General features: G+C 43.3%; 1 protein-coding gene across 4 annotated transcripts in view; it reads left to right on the top strand.

The window, feature by feature from the left end:
- Positions 1-510: 510 nt before the first annotated feature.
- The window catches only part of Hdac8 (histone deacetylase 8), a 220145-nt gene continuing 203492 nt past the window's right edge, over positions 511-17163 (top strand). For all 4 annotated transcript variants that reach the window (XM_057759662.1, XM_057759660.1, XM_057759661.1 and 1 more), the window contains exons 1-4: positions 511-890; positions 1414-1466; positions 5622-5752; positions 7707-7848. In XM_057759662.1, coding sequence (XP_057615645.1) covers positions 666-890; positions 1414-1466; positions 5622-5752; positions 7707-7848 — 551 coding nt within the window. In that variant the 5' untranslated portion in view covers positions 511-665. The remainder of the gene's footprint in view (positions 891-1413; positions 1467-5621; positions 5753-7706; positions 7849-17163) is intronic.

Raw genomic sequence — 17163 nt, 5'->3', positions numbered from 1 at the left:
ATTCTACCTTACAATTTTCACAATCTCAGTCAATTTCAGGAAGGGGTTAGCTGATTTGTCAGAGTAGATTACTGGTAAAATTGTTAGCTCTTAACGGATAGTGAGGAAAAGTAGAAATAAAGGTGCAGCACGAAATTTGCTGTGTAAATTTTCCAAAGCAGTCAGTGAGTTAACCCCACAGCCCCTCAAAGCCTGTTCTTAGTACAGGTAGCTGATGTAGCTGGATAGTGGTGGGTCTTATGTGGCTATTAAAAATGTATTTAAACCTCTAAACATTTAAATGGCTCTATTTACAGACTGAAAACTTAAAAGAGTTGAAGTTCCTTTTTAGCGCCAAAACTTGAAATCGCAGCGTTTAGTGTTCAGCTGTGACTCTTCCGTTACCTTACTCCCTTAAAACTACATCTCCCAGCATGCTCTGAAGCTATTCTGACCTCATTTCAAATGGCCCCGTAGGGCAACAAGGCTGGTTAGTTTTGACCGTGCTGCTTGTGCCTTGAGAAAAATCGATCCCAATTGGCAGCCATTTGTGCTTTTATATCTGTCAAGCTCTTTTTCTGAACTGTAGTCATTAAATGAAGGGATTTGGTCTGGGAGGGCCCATCCATTCCCTCAGCTAGGCGAGGGACCAGGCAAACTGTCTCCGGCAATCTAAATAAGAGGGAATGTTGAACAGGGAACACCGCTGGGGCCGAACAGAGGAGCAGGAACCGGAGCCCAGGCTGTGTCCGCAAACTGTAGGATCCGGACTTTGGCTCAGGGACGGTCGGAAGTGGGAGATGGAGATGCCAGAGGAACCGGCCGATAGTGGGCATTCGCTGCCCCCGGTTTATATTTATAGTCCCGAGTATGTCAGCATTTGCGACTCTCTCGTCAAGATCCCCAAACGGGTAAGAGGTCTGGATGAAAGACCATCGTTTTGGGGGATGGGAGTGGGAGGGTGTGAAAGGGAGTATGTTCGGAAACCAGGAAAACTAGACTTGAGGGATACCTTAAACAAAAAATTAACTAGCCGTTTCAGGTACACCAAGCTGAGGCAGAAGGAAGTGGTTTGTTACCTTTGGGGAGCACAACGGGACATCCGAGCCGAGGGTGAGGGCGGGAGGGCTGAAGGCGGGGGAGAGAAAGAAACGGTGAAGAGGTGAGTGGAGTTTCTAATAGGATGGGTTCATTGAAGTCCTTGACCACATGCTGTTGGAGGACAGTATGCCATCACTTGTGTTCAGTATACTGGGTAGCCTGGCGATTTTAAAGCTTTGTATTGTTTTGTCTTAAGTTTTTCCCAACTGATTAGTGACAAGAGAGAAGATATAAAGTAGTTAGTTCTTCATGCAGGATGTTGTTAATGGGATTTCAGTAAATTGAGCCTTGAAGAGACTGTTTTGCCTTTCTTTTTCCATGCTGATATTTCAGGCCAGTATGGTCCACTCTCTGATTGAAGCATATGCCCTGCACAAACAAATGAGGTATGTATGTTGACCTTTCTCAACATTGTCACCCATGAAGCCATAATAAATACCCGATCACGTAGTGGGACTAGCCAGGGAGAAATGGGCCTTTAAAAAAAGCTTTTGTGGGAGTGTTCATGATATGTCTGTAACTCGGGAAAAGTGTTTGAAGAATTGAGAACACTTGGGAAAGGCACACAAGCAGTCAGGATCCACTAGAAGGGACTTTGCTGCTGGATAAGCACTCGCCAGATGCTAAGATCTTTTTGATGCGGGTGGGGAGGGGTTAAGCAGGGAAGTGTTCAGTGTGTTTTATATTTGCTTTGGGTTTTGTTTTATTTGTTTTCTAAAGCTGGATTTGAGGATGTGGGCTCAACTTGAGACTTTTAGATGTACTACCCTACTATCATCGCCAAACTTTACCCCAAGCAATCTGTTGAAAAAAAGCCAGAACTTAAAAGCTAGCTACATGCTTCTCAAAAACAAACCAAAACCAACTTTCCATTGATTTCCCATTCTTTGTATAATATCATAAATGCAACTCTTACGGACGTGGCACATGCAAGTCAGGTTTTCTCATGACTGAGTGAGTGACTGTATCATCTAATGCTTCATTTCCCTCCCAGAAAGTAATGTAATACGTTTTTAGATTTTATCCTTAGTATTATTAGTCATTTTAATATGTACATTTATTGTGTGGTTTTTCAAGACAGGGTTTCTCTATGTAACAGTCCTAGCTCTCCTGGAAGTCAATTTGTAGACCAGGCTGGCCTCGAACTCACAGAGATCCACCTGCCTCTGCCTCCCAAGGACTGCGCCACTACCTCCTGAGAGCGTGTACATTCTTTAGGAATGTTTTGCTGTTTGCTCTGGTGTAGCTCTGTCTGGCTAGGGACTGTTAGATTCACTAGACTGGCCTTGAACTTATTAAGATCCACCTGCCTCCGTCAAAAGGTGTGCATCACCACATCTGGCTAGGAATGTTTTTCTACCATTGCTTAACTCCTGTGTTTGTCAAGATAATGCTTTGCCTTTCCTTAAAGGATTTTAACACTTTTCTAAGCCAGGTGGTGCTGGAGGGATGTCACAAATTCTAAGTCAGGCTTTGTGACTTAGCCAGAATCTGTCTCAAAAATTTTAAAGAGGTTTGGGATATTGTTCAGTGTGTAGAACACTTGTCTAACATACCTGAGGCCTAGATTCCCCCCCCCCAACACAACTAACACTTAAAAATATTTTATTGCAAATAAGATGTTAAAGCAAGACTCGTTAGCTTGCTGGTCAGGAGAGGCTGTCAGTATTCTTTAGTCTTAGGATTCAGGGAAATAAGTAATAAATGTAAGAGAAAACATTTGGAGAAGCTGGGAAACATAATCCAATATGATTGTAGTTGTGAAAAAAATTGAAACTGGCCCTCTTACATAGTCTGTCCCGAAACTAGCTCTGTTTGAACTCCCAGAGATCTGCCTGCCTCTGCATCCTGAGTGCTAGGATTAAAGGCGTGCGTCATTACACCAGGCTTCTTGATATTTTTATTTTAAACATTTTTATTAACATTGCATTTATTTACTTTGAGTGTGTGAGGGAGTGGTCAGCCAAGTGCGTATGCGGAGGTCAGAAAACAACTTGGCGGGAATTGATTCTCTCTTCCCCCGTGTGGGTCCAGGAATTGAACTCAGGTCATCAGACTTGGTAGCAAGTGCTTGCACCTGCTGAGCCATCTTGCTGGCCCTGAGATTTTTATTTTAATGGACAGCTTTTTCGCCTCTCATGGTATAGATGAGTACTTGAAAAAAAAGCAAGAATCCTTGATTTTGACTCTAACTTTTAAAGTTGAACGACAGGATTTCAAACACCTTGATTATACTAGTTGCCTAAATATCCTACCTGTATTAGTTCACGATAACCTCATGGCTCTACTCTCATTTGAAAAATATACACAGCTAGAGTGGTGCTCCTTCAATTTAAATGGGCAGTCATCAGGTTAAGAGTGATATTAAGCCAGCAGTAATGGTGCACACCTTTAATCCTAACACTCTGTGAGTTCAAGGCCAGCCTGGTCTACAGAAGGAGTTCCAGGACAGCTTACACAGAGAAACCCTGTCTTGAAAAACCTGTGTGTGTGTTCTTGTTAGAATACAAATTGTGGTTCATTGGGCCTAGATTCAGACTTGAGCTTTGCTTTTCTAAGAAAGAAACACCATGCTGCTAGTGTGTTCACTACCTACCCATTCATTGGCAAGGGTTAGAGAACTTAACTGCTGCGGAATCCAGAAGTGAAGATGGAGACTCAGCAGGTTCGAGGCCAAAATCCCCATGTAACTTGCTTCCTTTATTCTCTCCTTTCCTCCTTTTCTCGCTCACTGTGGGGAGCAGGTTGAGAGGTTCTAGCCGTTTGCTCCTTCTGTCCTTCCTTGGGAGACAGAGGGAAGAGAACAAGTAATAGAAACTTTATGTTTGAGGACACTGGAAGGATGAAGCAGAAAGTAAGAGCACTTGCTATGCAAACACTAGGACCCAAGTTCAAGTCCTCAGAATCTAGAGGAGAAACTGGGTTGTGTCACACATCCATGTAGCCCCAGTGTCTTGGCAGGGATAAACAAGAGTCAGAAAAATTGCTGGGGCTTGCTGGTCACCAGTCTAACTCCAGGTTCAGATTCAGTGAGAGAGTCTGTCTCAAGGGAATACGGTGAGAGTTACAGAGCAGGATGTGTGGCCTCCTTTGCTGGCCTCTGTGCATGTATGGGCTTGCAAAACCCCATGCGTTTGTGCCCATACAGCCCCCCATAAATAAACACTTTTTACATTTGACTTCTCATTTTTTTTTGAGACACTGTCTTATAGAGCTCAGTCTGGTGTAGAACTTGTTGTGTAGCCTAGGCTAGCCTCACACTCATGATTCTCCTGCCTCTCAAGTGCTATGATTACAGACATTTGCCACCATATCTAACATATTACCTTTTTCTGCAGCTTTTGGCATCAACCATAGGGCCTTGCCCATGTCAGGCAGATGTTGTATAACTGCCCTGCATCCCCCGTTCAGTTTCCCGCCTTTTTACTCTAATATTAATGCTAGTTGTCCATGAAGTTTTAAATATGTTATTTCATCTCCACATAAGTCCACTAAGCTGAGATGAGAAAGCTGAGGTATAGAACAGTCAACTCACCTGAAGTTAACAGAACTAGTAAGTACAGAGTTAGGAAAGGAATTCAGTTCTCTGTTTTCAAATTCTGCTTGATAACCCAGCTGCCTATTCAAATAAAGACACAGAGGGATGCAGGGTAGGGGAGAGGGGGACAAGGCTCAGCACCAAAACTAAAGCAAGTGACTACACTGAAAGAATTGCCTGGTCCAAGCAGAAACTGATTCAAACGTGACTAGCTTTCCTGCTTTGTCATGAGATGTAACTTACAGAGTAAAGTTTATATTTCAGCCTTCTAGACATATAGTTTTATGATTACTTATTTTATGTGTATGAGTGCTTGGCTTGCGCGTGTGTGTGCATGTGTGCCTGGTACCTGTGGAGGTCAGATCTCGAACTGGAGTTCCACGTGGTTGTAAGTCACCATGTGGGAGATGGAAACTGAACCCCAGTCCTCTGCCAAAGCAACAAATTCTTTTAACCCCTGAGTCATCTCTCCAGCTCCAGAGCTCTTTTAATTTTTTTCAAAATGATATGTATTTCTTTAGGGGATGTGTGTACCACAGAGCACACATGGAATTCAGAGGGCAACTTGCCAGGGCAGTTGGTTCTCTCCTCTACAATGTGGGTCCCAGGGATTAAACTCAGGTTGGCAGGCTTAATGGCAGATGCCTTTACCCCCGGAGCCATCCGGCTGGCCCCGGGTTAATGGGTTCTATGTGGCTAAACCAGGGACCTTGATCCATGATTATCTATTTGAGTTAAATATGGTTTTTCAGTATGATCTCCTACCTAAAAACCCAAAAGGAAAAAAATCTGTCCTCTTGTCTCTTATTATGGGGTCAGTATCATAGATGGAGGAAGTGAAGGCTGGACAGTGCAGTGGAGCGACAGAGTGTGTTTATGACTTCGGCTCACTGGAACCAGAAGCTGGGAGTTGTCTTTTCTGTTCACGTGTTGGCTGCTGTTTCCAGCTCCTTGCGTACTCTGAGTCTCATGTACTTCTGTATGTCCACGCTGTTATTATTAGGATAGTGAAGCCCAAAGTGGCCTCCATGGAGGATATGGCCACCTTCCACACTGATGCCTATCTGCAACATCTCCAGAAGGTCAGCCAAGAAGGTGATGAGGACCATCCGGACTCCATAGAATACGGACTAGGTAAGGGTCCCTCGCGCAACAATGGGACCCCAGCTTGTAGATTATGGTACTTAATTTGTCTCTCTGTGTTTATGTAGAAGGATGTGTGTATGTGCAGTAGTGTGCTTGTGTCTGCTGGTACACACGTGGAACCAAAGGTCAGCACTGGGTGTCTTTTGTTTTGTTTTGTTTGAGACAGGGTTTCTTCTGTGTAGCCCTGACTGTCCTGGACCTCCCTCTGTAGACCAGGCTGGGCTTGAACTCACAGAGATCCACCTGCCTCTGCCCCTGAGTACTGGGATTAAAGGCGTGCGCCACCACCACTTGGCTCTGGGTGTCTTCTTTAATCACTCCTCACCTTATATTTTGAGTCTCTCACTGAACTTGAACTTCACCGTTTTGACCAGGTTGGACGGCCAGTGGTCTCCAAGCATCTACTTGTCTCCACCTGTCCAGTGCTGGGGTTACACATTCATGCCTCGTGTGCCGGCTTTTACATGGATGCTAGGAATCTGAACTCAGGCCCTCATCCTTGTGTGCCAGGCATTGTACTGACTGAGCTACTTCCCTAACCCTTAATACTTGTTTCTTTTCTTTTTAATCTTTATTTTAAATTTTATGTGTATGCCTGTGTGCCTGGGTGTATGTATGTGTGCCACGTGCATGCAGTGTCAGTGGAGGTCATAAGAGGCCTTAGATCCCTTGGACCTAAAATTAGAGATGTTTGGGAGCTGCCATGTGGATTCTGAGAATTGAACCCAGGTCCCCTGGAAGAACAAAAGATGCTCTTAACTGCTAGCCACCTCTGTGGCCTGATACTTTTAAGTTAAGAAATAATATAACTGATGCATGTGTGCGCATGTGTATGTGTGTGTCTGTCTGTCTGTCTGTGCCTGTGTGTGTTATTGAGGGTGGAACCCAGGTCCTGGAATATGCTAATGAGGTACTCTGCCTTACCTACATCTCAAGCCCCAACTGTTCATTTTAATCCCTCAGTCTGGTCATATTGTGAACACTCTATGAGCTGAACACAAGAGAACCATGAGCCTGATGGAGAAGAATCGCTCCGTGCTGAGATTCTAACGGCAGCACTTGGGGCTGCTCTGGCTGTTGTGATCATATATTTTAAGTATTGACTTATTTGGTTTGAGTTTTTTTTTTTAATTTTTCCAAGACAGGGTCTCACTCTAAAGCCCTGGCTGTCATGGAACTCACCTGCCTCTGCCTTCCAAGTGCTGGGATTAAAGGTGAGCATCACCATGCCTGGCCTTAGGTAAATGTTTAAATTCTGGCTAAGTTTCCTGCCTTATCCTTCATCAACAGATGCCTTAAAAAAATCACACTGCCGGGCGGTGGTGGTGCACGCCTTTAATCCCAGCACTCGGGAGGCAGAGGCAGGCGGATCTCTGTGAGTTCAAGACCAGCCTGGTCTACAAGAGCTAGTTCTGGGATGGGCACCAAAGCTACAGAGAAACCCTGTCTCGAAAAAAAAAAAATCACACTGAATTGTCAACAGCATGGTCTAGTGCAGGTGTGTCCAGCTTGCAGCTCATGGGCCGCATGCCTCCCACGATAGCTATGAATAGGGCCCAACACATTTGTAGGCGACAGCAGCATACTGCGATGTCAAAGGCACCGCTCTTCTAGAGAAACTGCATGGCTTAAAGAAAGATACTAGATTGGCTATCAAAAGACCCAGTCCCAGGCCTGGCTCTGTGTGACCACTGGCAAAATACATCACCTCTCGGGCCTTGATGGACTGCTGGTGGGATATGAGAAGTTCATCTTGAAGGCTTTACCCTTTCTATCTCTAACCTTTGAAAGCCTTCCCTGTCTAACATTGGAGATGCTTATCTGTCCCCATTGGAGCTGGTTTTAGCCCAGAACCTTCTTTAGGCTGTGCTGTTGTTACAGCTTAACCTATTCTTCCTTCCCCAGATCTTCTTTAACAGATTTTTCTGGGTTCTGCCCCCAGGTTATGACTGCCCAGCCACAGAAGGAATATTTGACTATGCGGCCGCTGTAGGAGGAGCTACGATCACAGCTGCCCAGTGCCTGATTGACGGGAAGTGTAAAATAGCGATTAACTGGTCTGGAGGGTGGCATCACGCAAAGAAGTAAGGAAATGCCTTTCTGCCTTCTTACTCTTTCCCTGGTCAATCTCTCAGTTAGATAAACTTGTACACTTGTTATACTGACACTCAAGGGAACCACGAATGTGTCTAGCGTTTTGTAAGGTGTTCTGAAAAGATGCAAGGAAGATAAATGACCTAAGACAGAGAAAAGCACTCGACTGAAAGTCAAGGCATCTGCGCTGTATGCCTAGTTTTCCTGCAAACTTGCCCAGACCTCCCTAGACCCCAGTTTCTTCATCAGTGAAGGAACAGGGAAAAGGAAATAGCTAGACAACCTACGCATTCCTTGGAAATTCCCTGTCTCGGGGATCTGGCTCTAGGAACAGGAACAGAATTAGAATAGTTAGAAGATAATATAAATTATGGTACTAAGGGAATATGTGTAGTATATAAGATAGATTGGCAGTCGGGAGAAGTTGATCATGGAGGTGTTGGGAGAGGAGCATGTCAGAGCCATTACTTGACAGAAGTGTTTGAATAAGTAGCTAATTGATGAGACTAGACATAGAACAAAAGGCTTCAAAAGAATAGAGGAAAGTGACAAGAACGACAAGGTCTTCTTCCACATCTGCCATCTCTTTTGCTCTGTTAGTAGTACTTAATACTTGCAAGGGAAGGGGGGTTTTGAACTTACCAGTGTGCCTGCCGTCTGAGTGAAAGAAAGCGGCTGTCTTTCACAAATCGGGGTGCAGCCAACCAAGACCTTGATCTTCAGTAAAAAGAACCCAGCATTTGATTCCTTCAGACTGGAAGGCACTACAATTGTAGCATGTGCAAATCTGCATAATAGTATGCGATACTATTCTTTTCCAGATGGACAGATTTCTTGGCCAAAGAAGTCCTTATAAAACTAAATAACTACAATCTACTACCTAGACAATAGAAAACTGACGTCTTAGTAATGATTTCACATGGTCTTAAACAAAGAGAACAGCCCGCTTTTGTTAGCTTTTTTTTAAGTTCAAAATTAAAACAGGATCTTTTCTTATTAAAGCCAAAGAATAAAAAAGAAGAGCAAGATTTTCTACATCCAGGACTTCTCTGTCCTTTGGGCACAGGGAGTAAGGGAGCCCTGTGGCTTCACAGAGCAGACTTGCTCTGGCAAGTGCGCTGTCATTTCCCTGTTTCCATTTGCTGCAGAAGACCTGCTAGGAGTTGGGGCACTTTCATACCTTACCACTTCTCACCGCTGTGTTTCTGCCAGAGGCTGTACTTCTAGTGGAGTCAGTTGTGGCTGCAGGTGTGAAGGTGCTCGTGTCATTAACTGCTGAAGACAGCTTTCTGCTGATCCTGTCTGGAAACAGACAGACTATAGTGATCGTAAATTAGTTTTTGGGTATTGACTTAAGTCAGGTCCGAATTCCAAGGTGTTCTTGACACCCCTAGAAGCTCTCTGAGCTGGGGCTACAGGCTTATTAGTTTAGAAGCTAGGCGCTACCTATTGTTGTTACTAGGAAATTTTGGGGAGCCCAACCTGGAGTGCCACATGTTACTGGGCAAATTGAGGTTTCCTCTTGAGTTTTAGTCCCACTAATTAAAGAATTTAAGAAGAAACTCAGGCCCCTGTGCCTAGGAGACAGAACAGGCAGACCTCCTAGTTCTGGTCTTGCTAGAGTTGCTTTGTGAGACTCTGTCTTTAAAAAAAGACTCAGTAGGAAGCCCAAGGACAATGACAATTTAATTAGTCTTTAAAAGAAAACCCTTAGGGCTGGAAAGCTGTAAATCTTGGTAGCTGCCAGGGAGCAGGATAAAAAGGAAGAGAGAAAAATCATGCCTTTTGTAAACCACCACATGGAAGAAATCAGGGCTTAGGAGTCAGGGGTAGGAATAACTTCAGAGAAAAAGAGTGAGAAAGCCCAGAGTATCAGGAGAAGCATGTCTAGATTATGGCCAGCATCTGGGTGTATATGTGTATGTGTGTATACATATTTTCTCTCTCTCTCTCTCTCTCTCTCTGTGTGTGTGTGTGTGTGTGTGTGTGTAGAGGGAGGTGAGGGGAGAAAAAGGAACAGTTATACTTGTCTAAGTAATTCAGAAAAGCAAGCAGGCTTAACCCAGGGAAGGCTCCAGGAGCAATCATACCCAAGTGAGGTGGGAGGGTGTGATTTCTGGGATGGAAAAGGAAAAGTACATCTTCTCATTAAGGGTGGGAATTGTTCCTCCCATTTGTTCAGCATGCCTTTAGGTGGGCTCTAGGCCTTACTTAATTGCCTCTTTCGTTTTAGTAGCTTGGACTGTTAAGTCTCGTCCCAGAGCCAGAACTTCTGGTTTCTTATCTCCACCAGATATCCCAACAGTCTCTGCTCTGAAGATGAAACCCTGACATCATTTAGGAGATAGACTGAAATTAAGGACTGGGTAGACCCAATATTTCCATCCTGAAAATCCAGAGCTCCAGTTCCAGAGCTGTCTGCCAGAAGCCCTTTATAGAGTTCTGGAGTTCTGCTCACACCCACATGAAAGCAAGGGCACTCACTAAGAGGAGATAAGAAAGCAGAGCTCCCTGCCAGCATCTGGGCATTCCTGGAACTGCTGCTCGAGGGTCCCTGCCCTAAGCTGCCCGTCAGGTTTCCACGTGCTCTTCTCTCCATGGCGGTCACACTGTTTAAACGTCCCGGATACACGCAGCACAGATTCCTAGATCCCATTCCTTAAACCAGCATTGACTAAACCGTATGTGGCAAGCACATGGTTTTTCTCTTTAGTAACGGGAGGTAGGGAAATTGGAGCAAAGTCTATCCCCCCCGCCCCCACACCCAACTGAAAAAAAAACTTTGATTTGAAACTATTCAGGTGCTGACAGGGTTCTGTTGTAACTGGCTTCGTGAAAACTTTACTACTGTTGAGAGTGGGAAATATGTTCATACAAAATTCTTAGAAGTCTATTCTGAGGAAATAACCCAATCCTGTCATCGAGAAATTGATATCTTGGGGATGATACAAGAAATCACTGCATTTGAAAGTTAAATAAGGGTTCTTTTAGAAAATCCTGCAAAAAGACTAGTGCTACCAAATATTCAGTGTACAAAGCCAGAATAATGGAAACACTGGCATAAGATAGTATGCCCCTCTAAGAGACCAAGTCTGACTAAGTTTAATAGGTCGTAAAAGATGCCTTGGGAAGGTCCAGGTTAGCGCCTGATGAGGCTGAGCTGCTGCTAAACTCTTTCCTGTTTCTCATTTTCTCTCATTGTCGACCTAGGGCAGCTGGCCAAGTCCAGTCAGTCAGTTGATACACAAATCCAGGCCCTTTGGCCACAGGGTAGAGCACACAGCAACAGTATCTAGGAGGAAGCGAGGGGCTCGAGGCATTTTCGCTATTTGCCATGTGTTTTCTCCCCTCAGTCCCCGTCACATGTCTCCGCCATTCCCCCAGAAACTCCTTATTCAGTAGCTCTGGAGGCTATGTCATCGTCCGTCATCTGGGCTTCTCAGTCTCGTTAATAATAAGGCGCCAATGTATATATGAAAATGAATAAAATGATTTTTCTCTGGTTAATCAATTATTATGCTAACTCGTAGCCCAACCTCAACACTAGAAGGGGCCTTATTCCTTGCCCAACACAGACAGCTGAACAGACTGTCGCTGTTACAGACTACTTCCCTCTTCCTTAAATGTCTGCAGTCCCAGCTTTCTGTGTGAAAGACTCATCTACCTACGGTGTCCTGGGAATTTAGTAGCATTCTTTGATTTCAGAACTTGGTTTTTCCTCCATACTTTGCTGTGGGTCAAGTGCCACCTGCTGGCAGTCAACTGTTATGGCACTCCTCCCCTCCCCCCCCCCTTTTCTGAGTAGCCCTGGCTGTCCTGGAACTCATTCTGTAGACCAGGCAGACCTCGAAGTTGGAGATCCACCTGCCTCAACACCTCCCAAGTGCTGGGCTTAAAGGCACGCACCGCCACTGCCCAGCTGCATATATTTTTGATTGATTGATTGATTGATTGCCTCAAGCTCTCTTTGTAGGCAAGAATGACCTTGAACTACTGATCTACCTCAAGTGCTGGTGTTACAGCAGGTCTGGTTTGTGCAGTATGGAGGGTTGAACCCAGGGCTTCCTTCATGCTATGCAAGTACTCTACTGACTGAGCTCTAAAAGTTTCCTTGCTGGGAACTGAACCTAGCACCTCAAGCATGTCAGGCAAGTGCTCTACCACCGAGATACATCCCCGACCTGATATTTCATCTTTATATGCCTGAAGTCTGTCCATTTAAGGTGCTCAGTCTTGTCTAAACACAGTTTAGTATTTTATCTATGCATTTGATGATGTACTTTACTTTGTTTTCAAAGAGGCATTTCTACTGGAATCTCTTTACTAGTTAATAAACCTGTACTGATATTTTCCCTCACCTAATGACCACTGTCAAATTATAGTCTGTAAAGTATGCCTCCATACATTCTTTTCAAAGGTCATTTTAAGGGCTATCCTTCACTTGTTCTGTCTCCTCGCAATCTAATGTGTACATAGTTTCTCCAGGATCTGGAGGACAGGGGAGCTTTAAGAACTTTGAGATTATGTTCTGTTTTGAATAAAGCCTGAACAGGGTAGGAATGTATAGCTAAGAAGCAGTATGGAGATCACAGGTGGGAACCTAACGTTGCAAAGGGGTCTAAAGAGGTAGGTCCGCGGATAAAGAGCTTGCTGTGCAAGCATGAGAACCCAAGTTCCGATCCACAGATCTCAGTCAAAAGCTTTGGCAACTATGGTGGCTTCCAATAATCCCCGCACTAAAGAGGCCGAGACGCAGGACTGCATTCCCAGGGCAAGCTGGCTAGCTTAGACTAGCCAGAATCGATGAGCTCTGGGTTTGAGAAACCTTGCCTCAAAAAATGAAGATAGTGAGTGATCGAAGCCTTGCAGGGTCCAGCTGTTTCCACTTTCACCTTGCGCTCATGAGCAACGCTTAATCATGTGTGGAAGAATGAAGAACGTTAAGACCAAAAATTCACTTGTCCTTGACACAGGACCGGAGTTTTAATGGGGATCAGTGTGTACTGATAAACATACTTATCTTGCTGGTATGACACAAATGATTCTTTCCTTTTGTTTTTTGAGATGGAATTCCACTGTATAGCCAAAGCTGCCCTAAAACTTATGGTCCTCCTGCCTCAGCCTCCTTAGAGCCAAGATTATAAATGAACATCATGATTGGAGCCATAATTTCTTGATCTACTTTGCATTGGAGGATGCATAGTAAGGATAGAAGGGCTGTTCATCAGATCACGCTGTGACAGCTCGTGGCACTTACATGCTCATCTCCTGTTGTAAAATAGGTGGCAGTTGGACTGAAGAGTTAAATATAAAAAAGCAAGTTACAAAACTATGATGAATGAATATCAAGCTTCTAACAAGGACTAAGTTTCCAAGTTCAGGAGGTAATAGGAAATATTTTCAAGGGAAAAGATCAAAATTTTATAATTTAAAATTTAAAAACCAATGTAACAGAAATGTTTTTTAAGCCACAGTAAAAATGAAAGATAAACACAAACGGACAAGGTCCATGTGGCCTAAAGATGACAAAGTGCGATGGGCTTGTGTCATTTAAGGCACACATGCATTGCGATGTAGAAGCAGAGACATGGAAAAGAGCACCGACAGACAGTTTACACAAGAGTTTGAGTGCAATCAGAAGATAGGAGATGTTCATTACTAACCAAAAATGCAAATTTAAACAAGCTGCTACCGGGGCTACAGGTCAGTGCAGAGCCTGCCTTCTGTCCCCAGGACTATGGACAAGCAAGCCCAATGCAGAAAGCCACTTTAAGCCTGTATGTAAAAATGTAAAAAAATCGAGCATCTAGCAAGACAGAATAAAGGAATGGTGAATTTACTCCGTGAAATATTATGTATGCTATGCTTTTTTTGCTTTGTTTCTGTGTGTGTGTTCTTTTGTAAGGACTGGACCCGAGGCCTACGTGCATCACATGTGCTCTACCGCTGAGTTACATATATCCCAGGCCCTCGTGCTATTATTTTTAATGGCGGTTATGGAAATGATAGGGTATTTCAAAAATGATTGTATATATTTTAAAAGCAGTATTTAAAATTGTATGTATATGGTAATTAGCTCGCTCATTGTACACATGAGGAAAGCAGTGGGGATGAGTTCACTGGTCATCTTACAGTGGCAGAGGTACTCCTAAGTTTTGTTGATTTTGAGACATCTTCTCCCTTTGTGGCTCTGGCTGGCACAGGACTAACTCTGAAACCCAGGCTAGCTTCAATTTGGCAGAATTCCTCCTGTGCCTGCTTTTCAAGCATTACAACTACAGGCATGCACCGGGATGCCTAGCTCATGATTTAAATGTGTGTGTGTGTGTGTGTGTGTGTGTGTGTATTTCTCTACAAAGTTTCGTAGCTATAACTGCTGTGAAAGCTGAGATTTACCAAAATAAAAAGAGGCAAAAGTACACTTTAAGCCTGTATTTAAAAATGTAAAAAAATCGAACATATAACGAGGAGTTAAACTCATTATTCTAATTACTTTAACACTGGTACTCTCATAGATAGACAAAAAAGACACAAATATACAAGTGATAGAAAAAAGAATACTTAGCACCACATAGAGAGACTGAAATATGTATTTTTCCTTCCTGCCAAATTTCAGATGACTCTTGATAATCTATTCTAAAAATAGATATTCTAAAATAGATAATCCAAAATATGATATTTTGTGTATGACTGTGTATGACAGTGATACTTTCTCACTTATTTAAACCACCCCAAGTCAATAATAAGGCTAGCTAAACATTCAACAATAGCAGAATGGTCAGGTAGCATTCTCTCTGGAATATTATATAACCATTAAAAATGCTGGTTAGAGCTGGGTGTGGTGGCAATTCCAGTACAGGGTAGGTGGAACTCTGTTAGTTTAAGGCTAACCTAGTCTACATAATGAGTTCTAGAACAACCAGGACTATATAGTGAGGCCCTGTCTCAAAAAAGCAGAAAAAAAATGGTGGGTGGATGACTGCATAAGTAGGGAAAAATGCCTTTCATATAATGTCAGTTTTGTTTTTAAAGGGCAAATAGTTATAGCATACATTCATTTAGATTAGACTCATAAAAAATTTTGTACACCTGGAAAAATCTTAAAATATAACAAAATAGCTGACTTCGCAAATATAATATGGGTATGCTTTATATGTATATGTATGAGATCAATTTTACTTTTTCCTTTTAATATTTTTTATTTTATTGATTTTATTGAGCACTACATTTTTCTCTGCTCCCCTCCCTACCTCTCCCCTCCCCCTCAACTCTCTCCCAAGGTCCCCATGCTCCCAATTTACTCAGGAGATCTTGACTTTTTCTACTTCCCATGTAGATTAGATCTATGTAAGTCTCTCTTCGGGTCCTCATTGTTGTCTAGGTTCTCTGGGATTGCAGTTTGTAGGCTGGTTTTCTTTGCTTTATGTTTAAAAACCACCTATGAGTGAGTACATGTGATAATTGTCTTTCTGTGTCTGGGTTACCTCACTCAATATGATGTTTTCTAGTTCCATCCATTTTCTTGCAAAATTCAAGCTGTCGTTATTTTTTTCTGCTGTGTAGTACTCCCTTGTGTAAATGTATGAGATCAATTTTAAAACCAATACAAAATACAAGTTTTCAAGGCACTTTATGTTTGTGTGCATATACACTTATCCCCACATCTATTTCTGTCTCCTCTCTTTTCTCTGATGTACGACGTTATTTTTATGAATGGGAGGCAGTGCTAATGTGGGGTAGTGAGTGTGTGTACTTGTAATCAGGTACAATGTAACGAGAAAGGAGTCAGTTTCTCTCTCATTTGGTAGGGAAGGAATTGCCAAGCAGAAGGATTGATGGCAGCCTAGCAGCAGTATGCTGCAGCTGGAGAGCCACAGTAGCGAGACGGCCAGAGGATGGGGACAAGTCAGGCCAGCGTCACTAAGTTTTGTGATTCGTGCTAAGGAGTAGGGCTTTTTTCCTGGTGTTGGCGAGGACTTATTGAAGAATTTTGGTATATTTCAGTATGCTATTGAGTCAGGGGCAGTCATTCATTTAGCAAACAGTAAGCCCTTGCTGTATGTCATACGCTAAGGAAACAAGCATATGGGAGGTTCTTATTTTTCAAGTGAGACTAGACAAGTGGTCACCTAGTGAAGCCATTTTCAAGGGGTACTAATGTGACATGGCAGTGCATACCTGTACCCTCAGAATTTTGGAGACAGAGACAAGAAGATTGCGAGTTTGAGACCAGCCTGAGCTACATAGTGAGACTGTAGCTGTAAAAAGGGGGAGGTGGGTGTGGAAAGATGGCTCAACGGAGCACCTGCTGTTCTTGCACAGGACCTGGGTTCAGTTCCTAGCACCCACGTGGTGGCTCAAGACTGTCCATAATTCCAGTTATAAGGGATATGGTGTCCTTTTCTGACCTTCACTGGCACCGGGCACACATGTATACACATGCGGGAAAAACACCCTCACACATAAAATGGACACAAACATTTTTAAAGGAGGGCTGTTTGGAGCCTGATTAGGCTGCGAGGCCGAGTAAGGAGAAAGCTCCGTTAGTTTGGTTTCCTTGTTTCGTACAACTGAGCGTGGATAAAACTATGCACTAGTTCCCCCAGTAAACAAGCAACATGTCAAGGGTTGGTGGATTTTGTTTAAGGTCTATTTTTTTAAACAAAATTGCATGGTATTTCAAGGTGATGCATTGAATCCTGTGAGATTCTTGCAGCATGGTTATTAAGAGCTGATTTGGGCCAGGATATTCAAGGATTTCACCTGTTTTCCTGCAAGCTTCTCCTTAATCTTCTTAGTATTCACAACAGCTTCTTCCAAACTACATTTAAAAATCATGATCCTGGCCGGGCGGTGGTGGCGCACGCCTTTAATCCCAGCACTTGGGAGGCAGAGGCAGGTGGATCTCTGTGAGTTCGAGACCAGCCTGGTCTACAAGAGCTAGTTCCAGGGCAGGCTCCAAAACCACAGAGAAACCCTGTCTCGAAAAAACAAAAAAAAAAAAGCATGATCCTTATTTATTTTCTTCTTTTTCAATTATGAATTATCTTACCATACTGATATTTTCAATTTTGTGTGCTCACTCCCTGATATCCTGCATTTTATACAAGATTTATAGCTTTACTTGGTGATAAATTAGTGTTGAATTGCTAGGTGATGGTTTTGATGAAATGAACAGCTGGAGGGGCTGGGTGTTCGTGCACAGTTAAGAGGGTTGCTTGAGTCGAAGTCAGTGCACTAGCAAACACATTCATAGCTTTTGCATTCCTAGGAAGTCCCGAAATCTTGCAAATGCTAGGACTAAG

The sequence above is a fragment of the Chionomys nivalis genome, chromosome X (assembly GCF_950005125.1).
Source record: "Chionomys nivalis chromosome X, mChiNiv1.1, whole genome shotgun sequence".
Lineage (NCBI taxonomy): Eukaryota > Metazoa > Chordata > Mammalia > Rodentia > Cricetidae > Chionomys > Chionomys nivalis.
Note: the sequence above shows the minus strand (reverse complement) of the source record. Positions and strands in the feature narration are given on the sequence as shown.